The sequence below is a fragment of the Sinocyclocheilus anshuiensis genome, unplaced genomic scaffold (assembly GCF_001515605.1).
Source record: "Sinocyclocheilus anshuiensis isolate Anshui unplaced genomic scaffold, SAMN03320099.WGS_v1.1 scaffold272, whole genome shotgun sequence".
Taxonomy (NCBI): domain Eukaryota; kingdom Metazoa; phylum Chordata; class Actinopteri; order Cypriniformes; family Cyprinidae; genus Sinocyclocheilus; species Sinocyclocheilus anshuiensis.
The window spans coordinates 1,845,055-1,864,248 of NW_015554117.1; the positions used below are offsets into that span (position 1 = coordinate 1,845,055).

Genomic DNA, 19,194 nt, shown 5'->3' on the forward strand with positions numbered 1-19,194 from the left:
TCCCTATTGACCTGTTGTGTCTGATTAACATGATGTTTGTCCTGGTGTCCTCGACAGAAGACACGTATGAAAATGATGCCCTGCTTCGTAACAAAGTCATATTCCGATTTGAAACCCCATAACATTTTTCTGAGCCAATTTCAAAATGAGTCAGATTTAGGCTAAATGATAAATACAAAACGTTATCATATTTCCCTAAGAGTGCTAAATTTGATTATTCTGCCAATATCAGTCACATTTAAAGACCAAGGAGGAAAAAAAAGAAAAGAAAGAAAAAGCCGAAATGTGAAATTAAAACCGCCAGTAGGTGGCAGCAAATCCCTCTTAATAAGTGAGTCATTGCGATTGAACCGAATCATTTAAACGCTTGATTCATTCAAGAACGGATATTATCGCAGACGATATATATCGCACACCCCTAATAGACACGCAGAATTCATATTTAAATAGTCGTTTGTGGCTTAATATTTACAAATAGGCTACTAGTGGGAGTGGGAGTGTGCTCACTTGTGTGTGTGCATCGGTGCGGAAATCCGCTGTGCGCGATACAGAGAGCGCGACCATGTAACGTAGAGACAGAAATGAGCAGGGGAAACTGATGTGTCCAGATCTCAGTATACACACTGTGTCTGTTATCTCTCTGCCAGCTGTGTTGGGTTTTCTCTGTGCACACATTTGCCTTAAGGTCTGCCTTAACCCTGACAGACCTTTATCACCTCAGCGCACACGCACAACCCTGTCTAGCAGACGGATGCAGCAGACAAATATGTAACTAGAATTTAAACAGGCCATAATGCTTATCTGCTTACAGAAATCACCACTTCTCCTGCTTCTGTATCTCTCTGTAGGCTAAAGAGAAGTATGAGAACGAGGAGAGGAGGAAGGCCGAGAGGAAGGCCAGGGGTGAGGACACATGGATGCTTCCGGACGTTGACCTGCGACTGCAGCAGATAGGCCAGGTCAGAGGTCAAGCTGCAGCATGAGCCTCATTAAAGACGACAAGAAACCCAAATAACTGTGAATGTTTTTATTGAAGACGAGTCATAATATAACTTCAGATCTCTTCTGCTCACCAAGGCTGCATTTATTTGATCAAAAATACAGTAAAAACAGTAATATTGTGAAATATTATTACTTTTTCAAACACTTGTTTTCTATTTGAATATATTTTAAGGTCTAATTTATTTCTGTGATCAAAGCTGAATTTTCAGCATCATTACTCCAGTCTTCAGTGTCACATGTTCCTTCAGAAATCATACTGTAGAAGTTAAAATGCTCCGAAACCAGGTTCATGTCGTCTTTAATAATGTGTGGTGCACCCCGTGTTAAGTCTCTCATCTCTCTTCACGCTGGATTGATATTTTGTGTTTGTTTTTTGCACACAGGAGAATACAGTAAAAAACAAGAAAAAGAAAAAAGAGAAGAAAGCAAAGAAGAGCAAGAAAGAGAAGAAGAAAGCCAAGAAAGAGAAAAAAGACGAGGGAGATGCATCTTGTGACAACTCTGAAGTATGTCCTGGGATGTTTTGGCTTTTTCACGCTACGTTTAACCCTTTCAATCACGTTAAAGGAATATTTCACCCAAAAATAAAAACTTGCTGAAAATGTGCTCACCCTCAGGTCATCCAAGATTAGGATGAGTTTGTTTCTTCATCAGATTTGGAGAAATGTAGCATTGCATCAGTGTCTCAGCAATGGATCCTCTGCAGTGAATGGGTGCCGTCAGAATGAGAGTCCAAACAGCTGATAAAAACATCACAATAATCCACAACACTCCAGTTCATCAGTTAACATCTGGAGAAGACAAAAGCTGAAACAAATCCAGCATTAAGATGTTTAAACTTCAAACCGTTCAAACCATAATCTATAATAAATCCATAATCACGTTTCCTCCAGTTTTTGTTTTCTACAGATGTTAACTGATGGACTGGAGTGGTGTGGATTGCTTGTGGATTATTGTGATGTTTTTATCAGCTGTTTGGACTCTCATTCTGACGGCACCCATTCACTGCAGAACATCCATTGCTGAGCAAATGGGTGAACCATTCCTTTATTCCACAGTGCTTTAAGCAATTTTCTTTTCTCCAGGTATTTCAGGTTGCATGATTATATTTCTTGTGATTGTTTTAGTACAAAATTATATTTTTTCTGTGTCAATCCTTATTTGTTTTTAGGACTCAGAGGACGAGTGGGTGGAGGCCCAGCCTCTGTCAGGGGGCGGAGACAAGGCCTGGAAGGCGGAGCATGTGACCACACCCACTGCTAGCTCAGCCAGTACTAACCAAGTAAGATCCTACTCTGTTACTTATTAGATCAGTAATTTCTCCCAATATTCCCAAAATCTCAGAAATATTATTTTGCTTTCAGTAAGAACAGATTTATACATATTAGTACCTGGCGTATGTAAGTCTCTCTTGTGTTCTCCAGAATTAACGGAGGCGGTTCGTCACACAGCAGTTCAACGTGATCCGATTACTATCTTTGCTGTGCTCTGTAATCACAGTCTTCAGAAAGACGTGGAGATTATGAGAGAGCGAGAGAGAGTGTGTGTGTGTGTGTGTGTGTGTGTGTCAGAGTGGGTGATTGTTGTCCTACACAGTAAAGCCACTTGTGGAAACTTCAATACTGTTATTAGTTGAATTGAAGAGCTCACTCTGCTCTCTCTGAGCCGTGAGGGCATTCACACTGACAGCCGTTTTCAAAGCGACCAGAAGTCATTTGTTTTCAGTGAGGGCTGATGCCTTGTGTGTGCCTCCAGTGACATGGTGAAGATGTGTAAGGTTCAACTTTGCACGAATGGGCCGATATGCACACAAATGCATTTCTGTCCTCCAGAATAGTTATTTTTAGCAGCCACAAAATTGCTTGCGGGTCAAAATAGAATGACATCTTGTTTTTTTTACCAGTGATGCCTCTCATTTGTGACCAGATTTTCCGAAACGCCGACTATGATCAAGAATAGTCTCATGTTTTTTATAGCCTCTGTCTGTTTGACCTTTCCTAGAGAGACGAATGGATGACCTTTGACTTCCTGGCGATGAAGACGACCTCCCTTGCGGAGAGACGAGCGCAGAAAGAAGCAGAGAAAGAGGCGGAGAGGCAGAAAGCGCAGTCTATCAAAGAGGTGAGCGACGTTTGTGTCTCCAAACAACATAAAAGTTCATGCAGACGTCAGTCTAATCTCTGAAATTAAAAGATGTTCTTTCCAGTTTAATAACACAGCCCTGCATCTTAAAATATTCTTGCAAAAAAAAAATTCCTAATGAGCATGCTGCTTTCAAAAATATCAATTAAAAATCCATCACATATGAAGATTTTTCATATTTTTTCCCAATAACAAAAACTGTCAGCTGTAAAAAGTTTTGGTTTTAACTGACTGGACATATTTTTTATGTTTAAACTTGTTTTTCATCTTGAAAATAGCCTTGAATGCTGGTATAGCATTAAAATAAACACGCAAACGGTTTGTGAAACTGAACTGCTAGTATTAACAAAAAATTGACCTATTTTAGCATAACGCATTCCTCATTGCTGTGCATCGCTGGAGAAATTGCATCTGTGAGCATTTTGCATTGCTTGCATCCTTTGCACAGCAATCTGTATTGCAAATGCTTGCAGTTAACAATAATTCATCGTCCAGTGGTTTATATTTCATGCACAGAAAGCTGAGAAAGCATCTCTGTTCTGTCGTTATTTAAAATAAAAAATTTAATCTTTTATTATCTTTTCCTTGATGAAAACAGCTATTAAACTTGGGTTCAGACCAAGCAGTCGAACCAAGTGTTAAAAGAAGCACTTTTGTAGTGGGTTTTTGTTGTATGAGGAGAGAGTGTGTTTGTGTTTATCACGTGTGTCTTTCTCTTTCTCTCAGGCTGGTCTTCACAGGTTAGAGTTGAACCCTTACTGGAAGGATGGAGGAAGTGGTCTGCCTCCGGAGGACACCTCCGGTAATAAAGGTGAATGCCGAAATCAAGTGTGATGATCTGACACGGTTCGGTTATTTTTGTCTCAGCCGCTGTAGGCGGTACAGTTTGTGTAAAATCCCACACACTGTAAAAAAATATTAGTTTTTGTAAAACATGTTCAAACAAAGATTATTGGAATATGCTTTACAAGAAAATACTCTTTCAGACATTCTACTTCGTAATTTCATGTTTAATTGTTACTCACTATTTCTGTGTAAGTATTTGTGAAATTTACTAGCAATTTCCGAGTGAAAATTGTTTCAAAGTAAATCCTACATCAGTTTTTTTTTCACAGTCCAGCAATGTCATTTTGACATTTTTAGATTATTTTGTATTATTATTATTAGACACTCTTGAATTCAGTTGATTAGACATACTTTTTGACTATTAAAATGAATTTAAACCATTGAAAGAAAAATTTTACCGGAAAATGCGTTTTTGCATTTTTGCGCAGCTTGCATCTTTTGCAGTGTCCATGCAATGTGTGTTGTGAATGCTTGCACCAAACAACAATTCATCTTCCACTGGTTTATATTTCATGTGCAGAATGCTGAGAAAGTATTCAGGTATCTGTAATGTCAGATCAAATTAACGTGGGCCATTTTCTCAGTCTCTTTTCTCTCAGAGTTGTGTCCAATTTCATGTTATTCACCCCTAAATGTCACAAAAAAAACAAATTGGCGTTTACATGTTGGTTAAATAACCTCTTAATTTTTTAAATAGGCTGTTTGCGGCAAAAATAAGGTGTGATATTCACCAGACTATGCAGAAGTTGGGCTATCGTAACCCATGCTGATAAAGCTGTGTTGGCTCTGACAGTTTAAAGCCTTTTTCATTTTTCATGATTCTTTCAATGCATTTTCGTTTTGTCATTTAAATATACTGTTTCAGTAGTCATGTTATTGGAATGAGGAGTTAAAATGGCGTTTGGCGTTGACTTTAAGCTGACGGTGCAGTCGGAGCCGCTCGCTCTTCTCTGAGCTCTGGATGTGTGGAGCAGCAAGTGTTTCTTTCACAGATGTTTTACACTGATTTCTCTCCATCTCAGCTGGAGTGGTGAATGATGGAGGGGTGAGCTGGCTCAGGAAGTCATATCAGAGGATCCCACACACACTCACACACACTCTCACACGCACACACACGCACACTTTCACACACACACACACTCTCACAAACACACACTCTCACGCACACACACGCTCACACACACACTCTCACGCACACACACGCTCACACGCTCACACACTCACACTCACACACACTCACACACACTCGCGCACTCCCACACGCACTCAAACACACACACGCACTCACACGCACACTCACACACACGCACACACTCACACGCACGCACACACACTCACACACACACACATCTCTCTGTACTTCAACACACCGAAAAGTTGCTTCCCTTCTGTGATAGATGCATAGCAGTGTTTCCTAATTTGATTCAGATGAAAAGAACTAGCTTATAATAGTCATTTGTTCATGAAATTGAGCAAATCATTGCTGTGTGCAACCAATAAGGACATGTGAGGCAATATTGTCGTATTAATTCACACTGCCCAGTTTTTCTCTCTAGTCACATTCGGTTCAGACTGCAAGATCGTAACTTATCCAAAATATAAAATATTTCTTCATGGAGCTCTAGATTCTGTAGCAGTGTTTTGTTGCAGAGTGTTTTGCCATTCAGTTTTTTTTCATACAGATATGCTCTGAAATTAATCAGACTTTTGAATCAAGCATTACAGATTTTGATTTGTAGTAAAAAAAATAAAAATAAATAGTATGTGAAAATCAGAAAACTCCCATGAATGACAATCAAATAAAAAAACAGCACAATATAAAATATTGATTTATAGTTATTGATTATATGTTTAAAATACAAATATATTTTACTTTTATTGCAAAATAATATATTTGCATGCTATTTTAATATATTGTAATATGATGTATATTAATATATAATATTCTAGTAGATTAATATATTTTAGATTTATTGCAAAATAATTGCACGTATGTATTTACATTATTACAAAATAATATATTTGATTAATGCATTATTAAATATGTTATATTTTAATATATATATATATATATATATATACACACACACACACAGAATATATTGAAATAATATTGAAAAAAATATATTATAATAGATTTCAATATATAATTTGTTAGTATATAAATATATTGTAAAAATACATTCATATATTTTACGTTTATTGCAATATATAATGGTGGTTTTTATTTTTAGGACTCATGGGTAGTGTAGCTTGTAAATACTTTTTTTTTTTCAATAAATTAAAATAATTTTTTTAAATTGCACTGACTGATTACTTTAACAGAATCATATACCATCTGTTAATACTTCTGGAACCCGACTGCCTAAAACTTATTTGCGTATTTTGAGTCAAACAGTGCCTTCCAATGTATCATTTCACACTGTAGTGAGTTTATTCTGCTTCGAGTGGAGACCGGTCTTAATGATGTGTTTTGATGGTTCTCTCTTCCTCCTGTAGTCCATGGAAGAGTTCCAGAAGAGACTGCGAGAGGCGGAAGAGGCTGCGTATGGAGAGAGGAGTGAGAGGAGAGGAGACCGAGAGAGATGGAGGAGAGACGACAGAGAAGAAGGGAGGGAGAGATGGAGAAGAGGAGACCGGGAGGAGAGGCGGAGAGACAGATCTCCACACGCTGAGAGAGAGAGAGAGCGAGACTTTGAGAGAGGCTCTCGAGGCCGCGATGAACGCCATCCGAGATCCCGGCCGGATCCAGACGAGGATCGGCAGTCCCAGAGACACAGCACTTCCTCTCTGTCCAGCCTCAAGTTCTTCAAACCCTCAGATGCTGATGAGGATATGAGCGGAGGGGCGGGGTTCAGGAGGGCGGGGCCAAAAGCCTCTACGTCCAATCAGAGTGCAGGATTCAAGAAACCTGTTGATGATGATGATGGTGTTGTTGTAGCTGCCTGGAGGAAGAGCAGTGCTGTGCAGGATTCAAAGGAGATGCCAACCCCACAGAAACACACAGAGAAGAGCGCCGCCCTGCTGGAAGAGAGCAAAACAACAACAAGAGTGAGCAGGTCAGAAAGAAGGAGTCATGTGATTTTAGAAGAGATTTCAATGTCATTCTGATCTTCACACCCGCATTAGAAGACAGTTTTTCAACATTTCACTTGTCTAAAATAAGACAAAATTACTAAAAATAGGATATTTCTTGCTTTAATTCAACCCCTTAACAGCTGTTTTTTTCTTCTTTGAAGAACCAGGATTCCCATTGTGTTGGAAAAACCTGGATAAATGAGGAAACCTCATTTTAAGTGTGATTTCTAGACCTGGGAAAGTCATGTAAATTAATAATTTTTTTATAATGAATATTTATTTTTCTAGTTATGCCAAACTATAAAGTTTGTTGATTACTAATTAATTAATATTAATTATATATTATATTATTTATTATATTATTTGAATACAATATATATTGTTTTATATTATTTATATATTAATATATATATATATATATATTTTTTTTTTTTTTTATATATTTAAATGTAAAATATGTAAAATATTATATTTTAACAAGATGTATATTAATATGTAAAATATTGTAATAATATATTTGACATTTATTGCAAAATAATTGTGTGTGTGTGTGTATATATATATATAGTTTTTTTTTTTTATCAGTTAGAAATTGAGAGTAAAAAAAATATTTTTAAAAATCCTTATTTTTAATCCTAATCTAGTAAATCACAAAAAACGGAAAAGTCATGGGGCTTTCAAATTTTGTTATGGATAAAGTTGGCCTTGGTATCAAAAATATTGAGAAGCACTGATCTGAAAATTATTCAGCTCTCCTCCTACAATCATTTAAAAACACATCACCCTTCACTGGTGAATCAATGAATTAAAACGATTTTTAGGAATTTGTATCCAGTAACTGAATTGGAAATGTCATGAAGTCAGGGAAATGTATTTGTTCTATACAAGTTCTTGACATTACTTTACACTTCCTTTTGTGAAATAGTACTAAAACTGATTGGGTTTGCTAATCTTCTAGTTCAGAGAGTGAGGAAGAGGAGGAGGAAGAGGTGATCCTGACAGATGAAGAGATGAATAAACTGGGAGCCAAACTCGTCAAGGCAGAACTCATGGGAAACACGGTGAGCTCATCAGAACTCTTCTGGAAACCATGTGACCTAGACATTGATGCCCAAAAAGGCTGTCTAATTAGGAAGCTCACTAGGTATCGAGACGGTCTTTGTGTGCTAGTAGTAGACACAGATACTGATGGTATGTTCTGATTGTGTGTGAATAATCACAGGCGCTGGTGGAAAAGCTAAAGGCTCAGATGGAAGCCGCCCGTCGAGCCAAAGACAACCGAGCTCAAAGAAAAGACCAGAACAAACAGGTTTCTGCACCAACAGACTCAGAAAAGGAAGTGATTCTGTTCAGGACCGACCCATGGGGACGAGCCTGGCCAGTCAAAGCCCCGTCCCAAACACAGGAGCCCAGAGGAGGGAGGAGGAAGCAGAAAGCGGTGAGACGCACGCTCACATATACAGCTTTGCTGGGTAGTTGTAGCTAACTAAAGCTAAAACCATCAAAAACATTATTGTTAGTTAAAATAAAATAAAATAAAACTACTTGAAATAAAATAAAATAATAAATTAAAAAATTAAAATTAAAAAACTGAAATGTATTTAATTTAAAATGAAAAATTAAAGCCGAAATAAATATATTTAAATAAACAATAACTCATAAAAATGGCAAAAACACACTGCAAAATTACTAAAACTTTAACTAAAAATTATGTAAAAATTTTTATAATTATAATGTTATAAAATTATACATTAAAAATATTAAAAAAAAATTAAAAATAATAATAATATATTGATATAACTGCAGCTTTGTTTCTATTGATTGTTTCTCATGACAAATTTGATGTGTGAATTAGCTTTTATTTTTATATTTTACGTTTTCATTTTAATTTTAGTTTTTTTTTTGTCATTTTATGTGCCGAATTTTTTGTTATCTGAATATTTAGGTGTAATTTTTATTTCAGTTTTAATTTCATTTAATTACATTTTTTATTTTTATTTATTTCTTTATTTTATGCATTTCTTTATTTTTATTTAGTTAGTCATTTCAGTGGATCAACGTTCAGTTCTATTAGTTGCCAAGGCAATATTTCTGAATTTCATTTATTTCAGTACTTTTAATTAACTAAAACTTTTTCTCCTCACAATTTTGATGTGATTTTACTAAATACGGTACTTTGATTGGAGTTGATCTACTTAAAATTAATATTAACTTGTAGCCTGGCAAACTACAACTTCAAACGAGGTCCCGTTTTCTCTTCTTCTGTGATTTTTAGATCGAGACGCACCAGGACGGGGAGCGTGTGTGCTATTTTGAGGATGATGATGGTATGAATCTGCAAGAGATGGTCAGACGGGAGAAGATGAGCTCTGCTGAGGATCAGAACGCTCTTTACTCACGCATGGCCGCCAAGGTGAGCGTCAGTCTCCTTTACAGACTCTTTACACACCAAACATTGAGAGATGACAGTGTGGAGTTTAGCCAATCATAAAACAGCAGTAAAGAGTCTGTGAATTTCTATTGAGATTTGTATTGAAAAAGCAACTGGATTCAGGGTTGTTATGGTTTACTAGGGCTGGGTAAAAAATATCGATATAAATATCGATAAAAATCGATTCTCATTTTCACGGAACGATATCGATTTTTAAATCCCAAGAATCGATTAGTCTAGCCTGTTTTCAGCTAATGGATGGACCGTTGAAGGGCACTTCCCATCCTATTAATCACAATAAGCATTGTGCTTTGGTGCTTTTAATATAAAAACAGTCTCACATGTCAAATTCTGTCCGTTGTATTGCAGTATTCAAACAATAAATGCCGTTTTGGCGCTGTTTAATGTGGAGTGACAGATCGCTGTGAACTGATCATCTCCTCCACATTAATACCAGCTTCAGCACAAAATAAACACGACTAAACATCCGAAGGTAAGTTAAAAGAAAGAGTACAACTTTACAATCCGTATCCTCTCTCATGTAATCTCTCAATCTGTGTTTCAGCCGCGCAAAGACGTCAATAACGGCTTGTAAACAATGTCACGTAATGTCACATTTACCTCAGAAAAACATATTCGGGGACCATAAACTCATTAGTAAGCTAGAAAAATAAACTGTAGAGAGGGGCATTTTGCTAAATATATTCACCATATAACATATTCATTATATTTTTTACTGTTCTTCAATGTTTAATTTATGTTTGAATAAATCCATCAAGTTTTTATGACAGCCACCATTTAAATGCTTACAGCCTATTTAAAAAAAACGAATTGAAGTAGAAATATTATGTAATTGTAACGTTATTATTAGACTTGTTATTATTAGACTTGTGCCGGTATTCGGTAATGCGATATATCACGGTAACGAATATGCACGATATTGTTATCGTGGGCACTTCTAAATACCGTGAATAATTATATATTACAAGTTATTCAGAATTTGGAATGCATTTTAAGAATTCTTTTCCCATCAACTGGTCAAAACGCACAAAACTGCTATATGCTGCATGAAAAACGCGTTTCCTGAAACCACGCCTTCTTTCTTTGCGTGCACATTTGGGCGGCGTTAAGCAAATCTTCCCACATAGTGACGTAGACATGTGGGGCGTGTTAGAACGAGGCGTTTTAGGTAGGCGTGGTTGACTCTTAACTTTTATAAAGAATATCTCTTTGGATTTGAGACTTTAGTCTTTGCAACTTTACAGATCTTCTTTATGCACCAAGAGCTTGTAACACTTTAAAGAGAAAGGAAAAATTTCAATCGCATCATATGACCCCTTTAAAACGAACAAAAACTTATTTTATTTAGTTCAACTTTCATGTATTAAAATAACTAAAACTACAGCTGAAAAAAATCAAAACTATATAGAGATATGAAAAAAAAATCCCTAAAACTTTAACATTGACTGGATGTCATTTATTTTGAATGCTGGTGCGATGCAATAAACGACCTTTTTTAGCTTTATGCAAATGAGCAGCAATGGAATTACTATTATTAGCCTGAAGATATTAGAGCACTTTTGATTTTTAAGTCCAGTGTTACAAAAATACAATAAAATGCATGATGTATAGAAATATGCGGCAGGAATGAGTTTCTGAACAAACAGCCTGTGGTTGTATATTTGTCAGTGGTTGTAAGACAGACTGGCATCAGCAGATGGTGGCGGTGAGGATCAATCTCTCAGTCTGTCCTACTCTCTGGCTCCTATGTGATTTTTAACCCGGGCAGGGCTACTAAAATCCGTTATGATAAACTAAGACGTCACAGTCTCCTTGGAGATGAGAAATCTAAAAGTGACAAACATTTGCACATTTTAGCGCCACATCTCTCCGTCTCTCTCTCTCTGCCAAGTTACCATGGCATAGCATCTAAAAGTGTTATTAATATATTAATTTCACCAATTTCAGCAGTAGCAGCAGCCAAAATTGTGTGTGTTTGTGTGATAATGTGCAGAGTGTGTGTTTGTGTAATTGCAGTGCATGTTGGGCTGCGTCATATTGCATTCATTTCAGCTGGAGCAGCGACTCCATTCAAACTTATGAAGAGAATTTTTAGAACATTGACCTCACATTTATAGAATGTTCGCTATTCAGAATCTGACTGACAGCGATGATGTCATTGAAACATTTGCATACTGAATTAACAACTGGTTTTCTTCCTTAAATTCATTACATACTGAAATGTGCTTGGTATCTTTTTTTGGCATCCATTTCTTCATCGTCATCTTTGTTTTATTACGTTTTATGCTTAAAAAAAAAAATCAAGATTTGGTTTGTACATCTCTCATTGACTCACATTAATAGAATGTACACAATCTGAAATATAACAAACAGCAATCATGTCATTGTAATATTTGCATGGTTAATATGCAGTGTTATGCATTTATTTGCATAATGATATGTGCATGAAATTTTTTATGGCATTTTGTTGTGGTCTTTTCTGTTTTATGTCATTTTACTTTATTTATAGTAACATGTTACAATAAGGTTCCATTAGTTACTGTTTTTTAATGCATTAACTAACATTTACTAACAATGAGCTAATACATTTGTTACGGTGTTTATTCATCTGTTATAATGTGTTAATAAAAATACAAATGTTTATTGTTAGTTCAGCTCCATTAAATAATATTAATAATTACAACTTTTAATTTTAATAATGTACTAATAAAAGTTAAAAGTAACACTAACTAAATTTAATAAATGCTTTACAAGTATTTTCATTGTTAGTTCATATTAACTAATGTTAACAAATGAGACAATAATTGTTAATGTTATTTGATTAATTATTAATTAATTTATTAGTTTGAATATTTTATTATTTATTTAATTAATTTTCATTTTAATAATTAACAGTTTTTAAATTCTTTTAAAAATATGATTAAAATGTGAAAGTCTCCATTTGATTTTTCAATTTAATTTATTTATTTGATTATTTAATTTAAAATGCGAAATTGGTTTTATCACTTACATTTATTTACATAATGAAATACAATTTTTTTTGTGCAAATTTGTTGTTCTTTGTTTTTGTTTATTTAGCTTGTTTATTTATTTGATTCATTTAAATTTAAATTTAGATTAATTTAAAAATATGATTCAAATTTGAAAATCTCCCTTGGATTCAAATAAATAGAATGTAAACCCAGCCATGATGATGTTATATTTGCATGCTAAATTTTCCTTCGTATTTTTTCTTAAACTTTTCTTTAACCCTTAACAGCCACTTTTACAGTGCAAACACAGTGTTGTGTTATGTGTTGATTCTTAAGCAGTCGACCATAACCAAGATGTGTGCTAAAAACCTGCATTTGAATGAAACTGAAAATGTAAATCTAGTTGTTCGTGTGTTTATCTCCAGACAGACTTGCACACAAACTATCCTTAAAATCTCGGCTCTGTCTAGGTTTTTTTATTCGCATTTCAGCTGGAGTCAGAAAGCATCAAAGCAGAGAATAAACATAGAATTGAAAGCACCGTCTGAATTCAGCCAGACTCTCCAACACTCTCGCTCTCACCTCGGCTCCTCTCCATCTGTCAATCAAACATGCCAGTGTGAACAGACACGCCTCCCACACAGATCACCCTTTGCTACGGATACATTGCCTCTTTGTCTGCCTGTTGTAGCACACTGTTAAACCTCTCTCACTCTCACACACGCTCTGTTAGCGTAGTCCCTGCTCCCCGGTCGCATCTGCTGCTGTTTTGTGGATTCTGCTCCAGATAATGTCCCGCAGGTTTGCCAGCAATTAGCAGTGAATCCGCACCTGACCAACAGTCAGATCACATGATCACCTGCTGCCCAATCAGATCATCTGACCTCTGTTCCACTCGCAAAAGTGCATGGCTTCTTCCTAATCTGCGTGTTATCACTCCAGTGTAGTATACAACATAATAATTAGGGTGTCCTCAAATCATAGTATGTAAAGCTTCCAAAATAGTGTGCCATTTTCCAAAGTATTTTGGACTTTTACTAGTACTTGGTCTTTTTTACACATTTACTAGTACATACTTTTCTTATTAGTGAAGTATAAGAGTAGTAGGGAATTGTCAGCTGAAGCCCTTAATCCTAAAATATTTACTTCCTCCTGAGATTTAATATTAATATTTTAGTTATTTAATGACATATTTGCATGCTCACGGTTCTTTCATGTTGGTTAATGGTCACATGGCATGCAGGTAAATACATTGAATATTTAATCTTTTATTAGAAGGTGTTTTGTTAAATTTTAGTGGTTTGACTTTGTAGCTTGGACTTAGTTGTGACAGTGTTGAATAATAGGAATAATAATAATATTTATTTATTTATTTACTTTATTATTATTAATAAAAAATAAATATAAATAAAAGAATATAAAGAATATTATTATTATTATTATTGTCTTGTATAATTATATTATTATGTTGTATTATTATTTCTATTATTCTGTTCTATTATTTATTATTATTTTACATTTATTATTATACTGTATGACTATTGTATTATTATTATTATTATATAAGCTACATGCGCTAATTATAAAAATGAAGACAGAAATATATTACTGCTGTAAATTTCAAAATGCAGTATAAAAATTTGTATTTGATAATAATTATAATAATAATTTAATGTAAACTACAGATTACAAAAATAATATTTGTCTTAAATTTTCACTTTCAAAAATTCAAGACCCTTGAGCTTTAAACATTTCAGATCCTCTAGCTTTTATTTTGTCCAGATATTGGTGAAATGCTGTAAACGTCTGTCCACAAAAATGTTGTAAATTATGCGAATATGTAAATAAAGTAAACCTACCGCTTGTTGTGTCCCAGTGCTCCTTAAACTCACATGCAGAAGCAGAGATGGGGTTTACTGCATTTACTATGAGCCGATACGCTAAATAAAACGTGCAGCCTCGTTTATTTATTTTAGTTTTACACTCAATATGACTAATTATTAGCTTTTCATCAACTCACGAACCCCTGTTTTGGCCCATGGGTTGTAAGACTCATAAAACGATTCTCATATCTCAGTCCTGAACTGCTTTCAGCTCTTAAATCAAGATAAAACTCGCAGACATGCAGGATAAAGTAACCGATAAAAGTCTGCATGCAAACAAAACTCTGTAATATGTTTGTTTTTACTGTGGTATGAACGGATTTGTGTTTTGCAGATGATGGGGAGGACAGATGGCGATAACTACACACTGGATGACATGTTTGTGTCCAGCGCCGCCCAGAAAGAGAGATCGGGCCGAGACGAAGAGCGGCAGAGGAACAAAGCAGTGCAGGAAACACGGCGGTTAGCCGGACAGATGGAGAAATGCAGACACTGTTTCGACAGCCCTGAACTGCCCAAACATCTCATCGTCGCCGTCGGAAACAAGGCACGATATATTACTGTTACATATCTACTTACGAGACAATCTTGATGCTGAAAAACTTGGAATAAGTTTTAATTTTTAGAGAATCAAATTTGAGTTTAATAACAGCTTACACTGATAAAGAATTTGACTTTGAAATGCACAGCATATGAGTTATTGTGAGAAAAGCATACTAAAATATATTTGTCATCACCTTAGCAACTGCATACAAACAACCTAGAACACCTTAGCAACCTCATAGCAATGGCTTAGTAACCACCTAAAACACCTTAGCAATCTCATAACAATGCCCTTCTAACCACTTAGAACACCTTAGCAACTGCATAGCAACAACCTAGAACACCTTAGCAAGCACTTAGCAATGCCCTAGTAACCACCCAAAGCACCTTAGCAATCTCATAACAATGCCCTACCACACTAACCACTTAGAACAACTTAGCGACAACATAGCAACACCCTGGCAACCACCCAAAACACCTTAGCAAACTCATAACAATGCCCTACCCCACTAACCACTTAGAACACATTAGCGACAGCATAGCAACAACCCAGACCACCTTAGCAATCACATAGCAACGCCCTGGCAACCACCCACAGCACCTTAGCAACCTTATAGCAATGCTCTAGTAGTTGCTTAGAAGACTTTATCAACTGCCTAGCAACCATCTAGAACACCCACGGAACAGAACAGGCTGCGGGACAGGCTCGAGGTTTTAGCGTGCTGTCCTCATTAATCACATGACGTGTTTGTTTTCTCTCGTGCAGGTGTACTTGTGTCTGCCGAACAGCGTGTCTCTGACCGAAGGTCACTGTTTGATCGTCCCCATCCAGCATCACACAGCGGCCACGGGTCTGGACGAGGACATCTGGAGCGAAATACAGGTACAAACATTGCAAACACTTGCACTCATGTATGTATACTCCTCCATTTGTGCTACAGACATGAATAATGCATAAGCAACCACCCCAAACACCTTAGCAACTCCCTAGCAACCACTCAGAACACCTTAGCAACTCCCTAGCAACCACCTAGAACATCAATAAAGCACAAATAAAAGACAGTCAGGGTGTGCTTTCTGCCTTCTTGGTCTCCGACCCACCCCCAGTATTTAAGTAATTAAATTAATATAAACATTTGATTAGACGACTAATCGATTAAATGAATGACCACTAATACGCACTCTCTCTCTTTCTCTCTACCTCTCTCTACCACTCTCTCATTCACTCTCTCTCATAGATGTTCAGACGCGCTTTGGTCCGCATGTTCGAGTCTCAGGAGTTGGACTGTGTGTTTTTGGAGACTCATATGAATCCGAAGAGACAGTTGCACATGATGTACGAGTGTGTGCCGCTGCCCAGAGAGCTTGGAGACATGGCACCCATTTACTTTAAGGTAACTTGGACCAAACCTCCTCAAACTAACATCACAACAGAGCACAAAAGTGACTGTACAATTTTTGTTTCTTTGTTGGAAAGCTATTTTGAGAACAGCATTTTGATAAACATATGCACTATATTACATATTCATTATATTTTTACTTAACATGTTGTCTTCATTTTTTTATGTAAGTTTGAATTAATCTTTTATGATAAGTTTTTATGACAGCCACCATTTAAATGTTTATATAATAAATTGGTGTAAAAACTTGTAATTAAAAGTTTTATATAAAACTTCTTTAAGTGCAAGTTAAATGTTTGTACAACTCAGTTTTTATTTGAGTGTTGATTATTAAATACATATGATGAATTGATTTTTAAATAAACTTTATTTTCAGTTTCAGTTTTCACTCAAAACACCTTAGCAACCTTATAGTAATGCCCTAATAACTGTATATAAAACGTTATCAATGGCATAGCAACCACTGAGAATACCATAGCAACTCCCTGGGAACCACCCAGAACACCTTAGCAACTTCATAGCAATGCCCTGGTAACTGCTTAAGACACTGTAGCAACTGCATAGCAACAACACTTTTGCAGCCAAACAGCAATGCCCTGGCAACCAGCCACAGCACCCTGACATCCACCCAGACCTCCGTAGCAACTTCATAGCAATGCCCTAGTAATTGCTTAAGACACCTTAGCAACTGCATAGCAACAACACTTTAGAAGCCAAACAGCAATGCCCTGGCAACCAGCCACAAAACCTTAGCAACCACATAACAACTCCCTGGCAACCACCCAGAACACCTTAGCAACTTCATAGCAATGCCCTGGTAACTGCTTAAGACACTGTAGCAACTGCATAGCAACAACACTTTTGCAGCCAAACAGCAATGCCCTGGCAACCACCCACAATACCTTAGCAACAGCATAGCAACACCCTGGCAACTAGGGCTGCACGATAAATCGCATGCGATATTTAATGCGCATCTTGTCAGAAAGCCGGTTCTGTAATCAGCGGTAAATCTCCATCATGTGCGTGCTTTCACATTGAGCAGCATTAACTACACAGAGCCGTTGTTCACTGACGAGCTGCGAAAAACCACGTTCATATTCACGCGATTTTTTTCGCAGCTCATCAGTGAACAACGGCTCTGTGCAGTTAATGCTGCTCAATGTGAAAGCACGCACATGATGGAGATTTACCGCTGATTACAGAACCGGCTTTCTGACAAGATGCGCATTAAATATCGCATGCGATTTATCGTGCAGCCCTACTGGCAACCACCCACAACACCATAGCAACTGCATAGCAACAACCCAGAACACTTAAGCAGCCAAACAGAAATGTCCTGACAACCACACCGATAACTTTAACCACTGCATAGCAACACTCTGGCAACCACCCACAATACCATAGCAACAAACCAGAACACCTTAGCAACTGCATAGCAACACCCCAGCAACCACCTAGCAATGGCCTAGAACACTGTAGCAATTGTTTAGCCATTTTGGTTCTCAGTTAAATTAAAACTTTAATTTATTTTGGTGCAGCAATAGGATTTTTACTGCTATAAATCCGACTGATCAGCGTTTTTAACAAACAAACACACACTTGTGTGAATGTGAACACACTCATTAATCTTCTGTGTGTGTGTGTGTGTGTGTGTGCGCGCATGTTTAGAAAGCCATAATGGAGTCGGATGAGGAATGGGCCATGAATAAGAAAGTTGTGGATCTCTCATCCAAAGACATCAGACAAGCTGTGAGTATTTCTTCCTGTTTTCTCCTGACGTCTTTTATTCTTCCGCCTCTCTCTCAGTGTTTGACGTTGCTCGTGTTTTCGCAGGTTCCGCGCGGGTTGCCGTACTTCTCTGTGGATTTCGGGTTGCAGGGCGGCTTTGCGCACGTCATTGAGAATGAGCGGAAGTTCCCACACTATTTCGGCAAAGTAAGTCTGACAATAGTCTTACTGTGCAGCCCCACAAACAAGCACAGCAAAACGAGATTATTTTTTTTACATCACACTTTAAATAGCAATTTTTTTATGGGAATAATTGCAGTTAGATTTTCTTTCCCAAATCATGCAGCCCTAAGATTTGTTCTGTCTCCATCAGGAAATCCTGGGCGGGATGCTGGACCTGGAACCGAGACGATGGCGGAAACCGATACGTGAGAATTTCGACGACCAGCGTAAGAAGGTTCTGAAGTTCGCTCAGTGGTGGAAAGCATTTGACTGCACTAAGACCGACAGCTAGACACTCAGAGACAGTGTGCTTTCTGAACTCTATAAAGACTTTTTCATGCCTGAATTTTTATTTTTGAGCGCTTGTCATGTGTAGTAAAATGTCTAGAACATTGTAAAATCTTAAACAGGTATGTTTTATCTGGTCTGAAGATTTTTGTGGGACCCTTTTCGTTTTTTCAAATGTAGGTAAATGTTTTTTTTTTTTTTTTTATTAAATATCAACCCAGTAAATTTTGGGTTTCCTCCTTAATCTAATTTTTTATGAATCGTGTGTGTCTTCTATTGTCATGTGTAAAGTTCAGTCCAGTTTTACCTGCTCTTGTCCAGTGTTGTAAATCATGTTTGCCTGAGCAATTAAACTCAGAATAAAATATTACAAGACCTCCAGCTGCTTGTGTTTGTGTGCTCTGGCTTTATAATCTGATGTTTAGATGATGTCTTGCTCGCTCATTCCTGTAAACCTGACCTTAAATTCACCCTGTTGAGCACCGATCATCTGTGGGGCGACGTTTACGCCCTACCATTAATTTAGTGAAAGAAATAAATATTTTTTTTATTTATAGCTGTATTATAGGTTGTGCTGCTGTTGCAAATGAAATAAATTCACAAAGTTACTTCAAAATACTTGCTAGAAATAAAATTTG

At 36.7% G+C, this 19,194-nt stretch overlaps 1 protein-coding gene across 1 annotated transcript in view; it reads left to right on the plus strand.

Moving 5' to 3' along the window:
• The window catches only part of LOC107669872 (CWF19-like protein 2), a 20,543-nt gene extending 1,586 nt beyond the window's left edge, over window positions 1–18,957 (plus strand). Inside the window, exons 2-17 of the mRNA XM_016462296.1 lie at window positions 849–959; window positions 1,386–1,508; window positions 2,174–2,284; window positions 3,004–3,123; window positions 3,871–3,955; window positions 5,013–5,071; window positions 6,490–7,049; window positions 8,027–8,129; window positions 8,291–8,506; window positions 9,344–9,481; window positions 14,710–14,922; window positions 15,685–15,801; window positions 16,157–16,312; window positions 17,987–18,067; window positions 18,152–18,253; window positions 18,420–18,957. Coding sequence (XP_016317782.1) covers window positions 849–959; window positions 1,386–1,508; window positions 2,174–2,284; window positions 3,004–3,123; window positions 3,871–3,955; window positions 5,013–5,071; window positions 6,490–7,049; window positions 8,027–8,129; window positions 8,291–8,506; window positions 9,344–9,481; window positions 14,710–14,922; window positions 15,685–15,801; window positions 16,157–16,312; window positions 17,987–18,067; window positions 18,152–18,253; window positions 18,420–18,560 — 2,436 coding nt within the window. The 3' untranslated portion in view covers window positions 18,561–18,957. The remainder of the gene's footprint in view (window positions 1–848; window positions 960–1,385; window positions 1,509–2,173; window positions 2,285–3,003; window positions 3,124–3,870; window positions 3,956–5,012; window positions 5,072–6,489; window positions 7,050–8,026; window positions 8,130–8,290; window positions 8,507–9,343; window positions 9,482–14,709; window positions 14,923–15,684; window positions 15,802–16,156; window positions 16,313–17,986; window positions 18,068–18,151; window positions 18,254–18,419) is intronic.
• The last annotated feature ends 237 nt before the right edge of the window (window positions 18,958–19,194 follow it).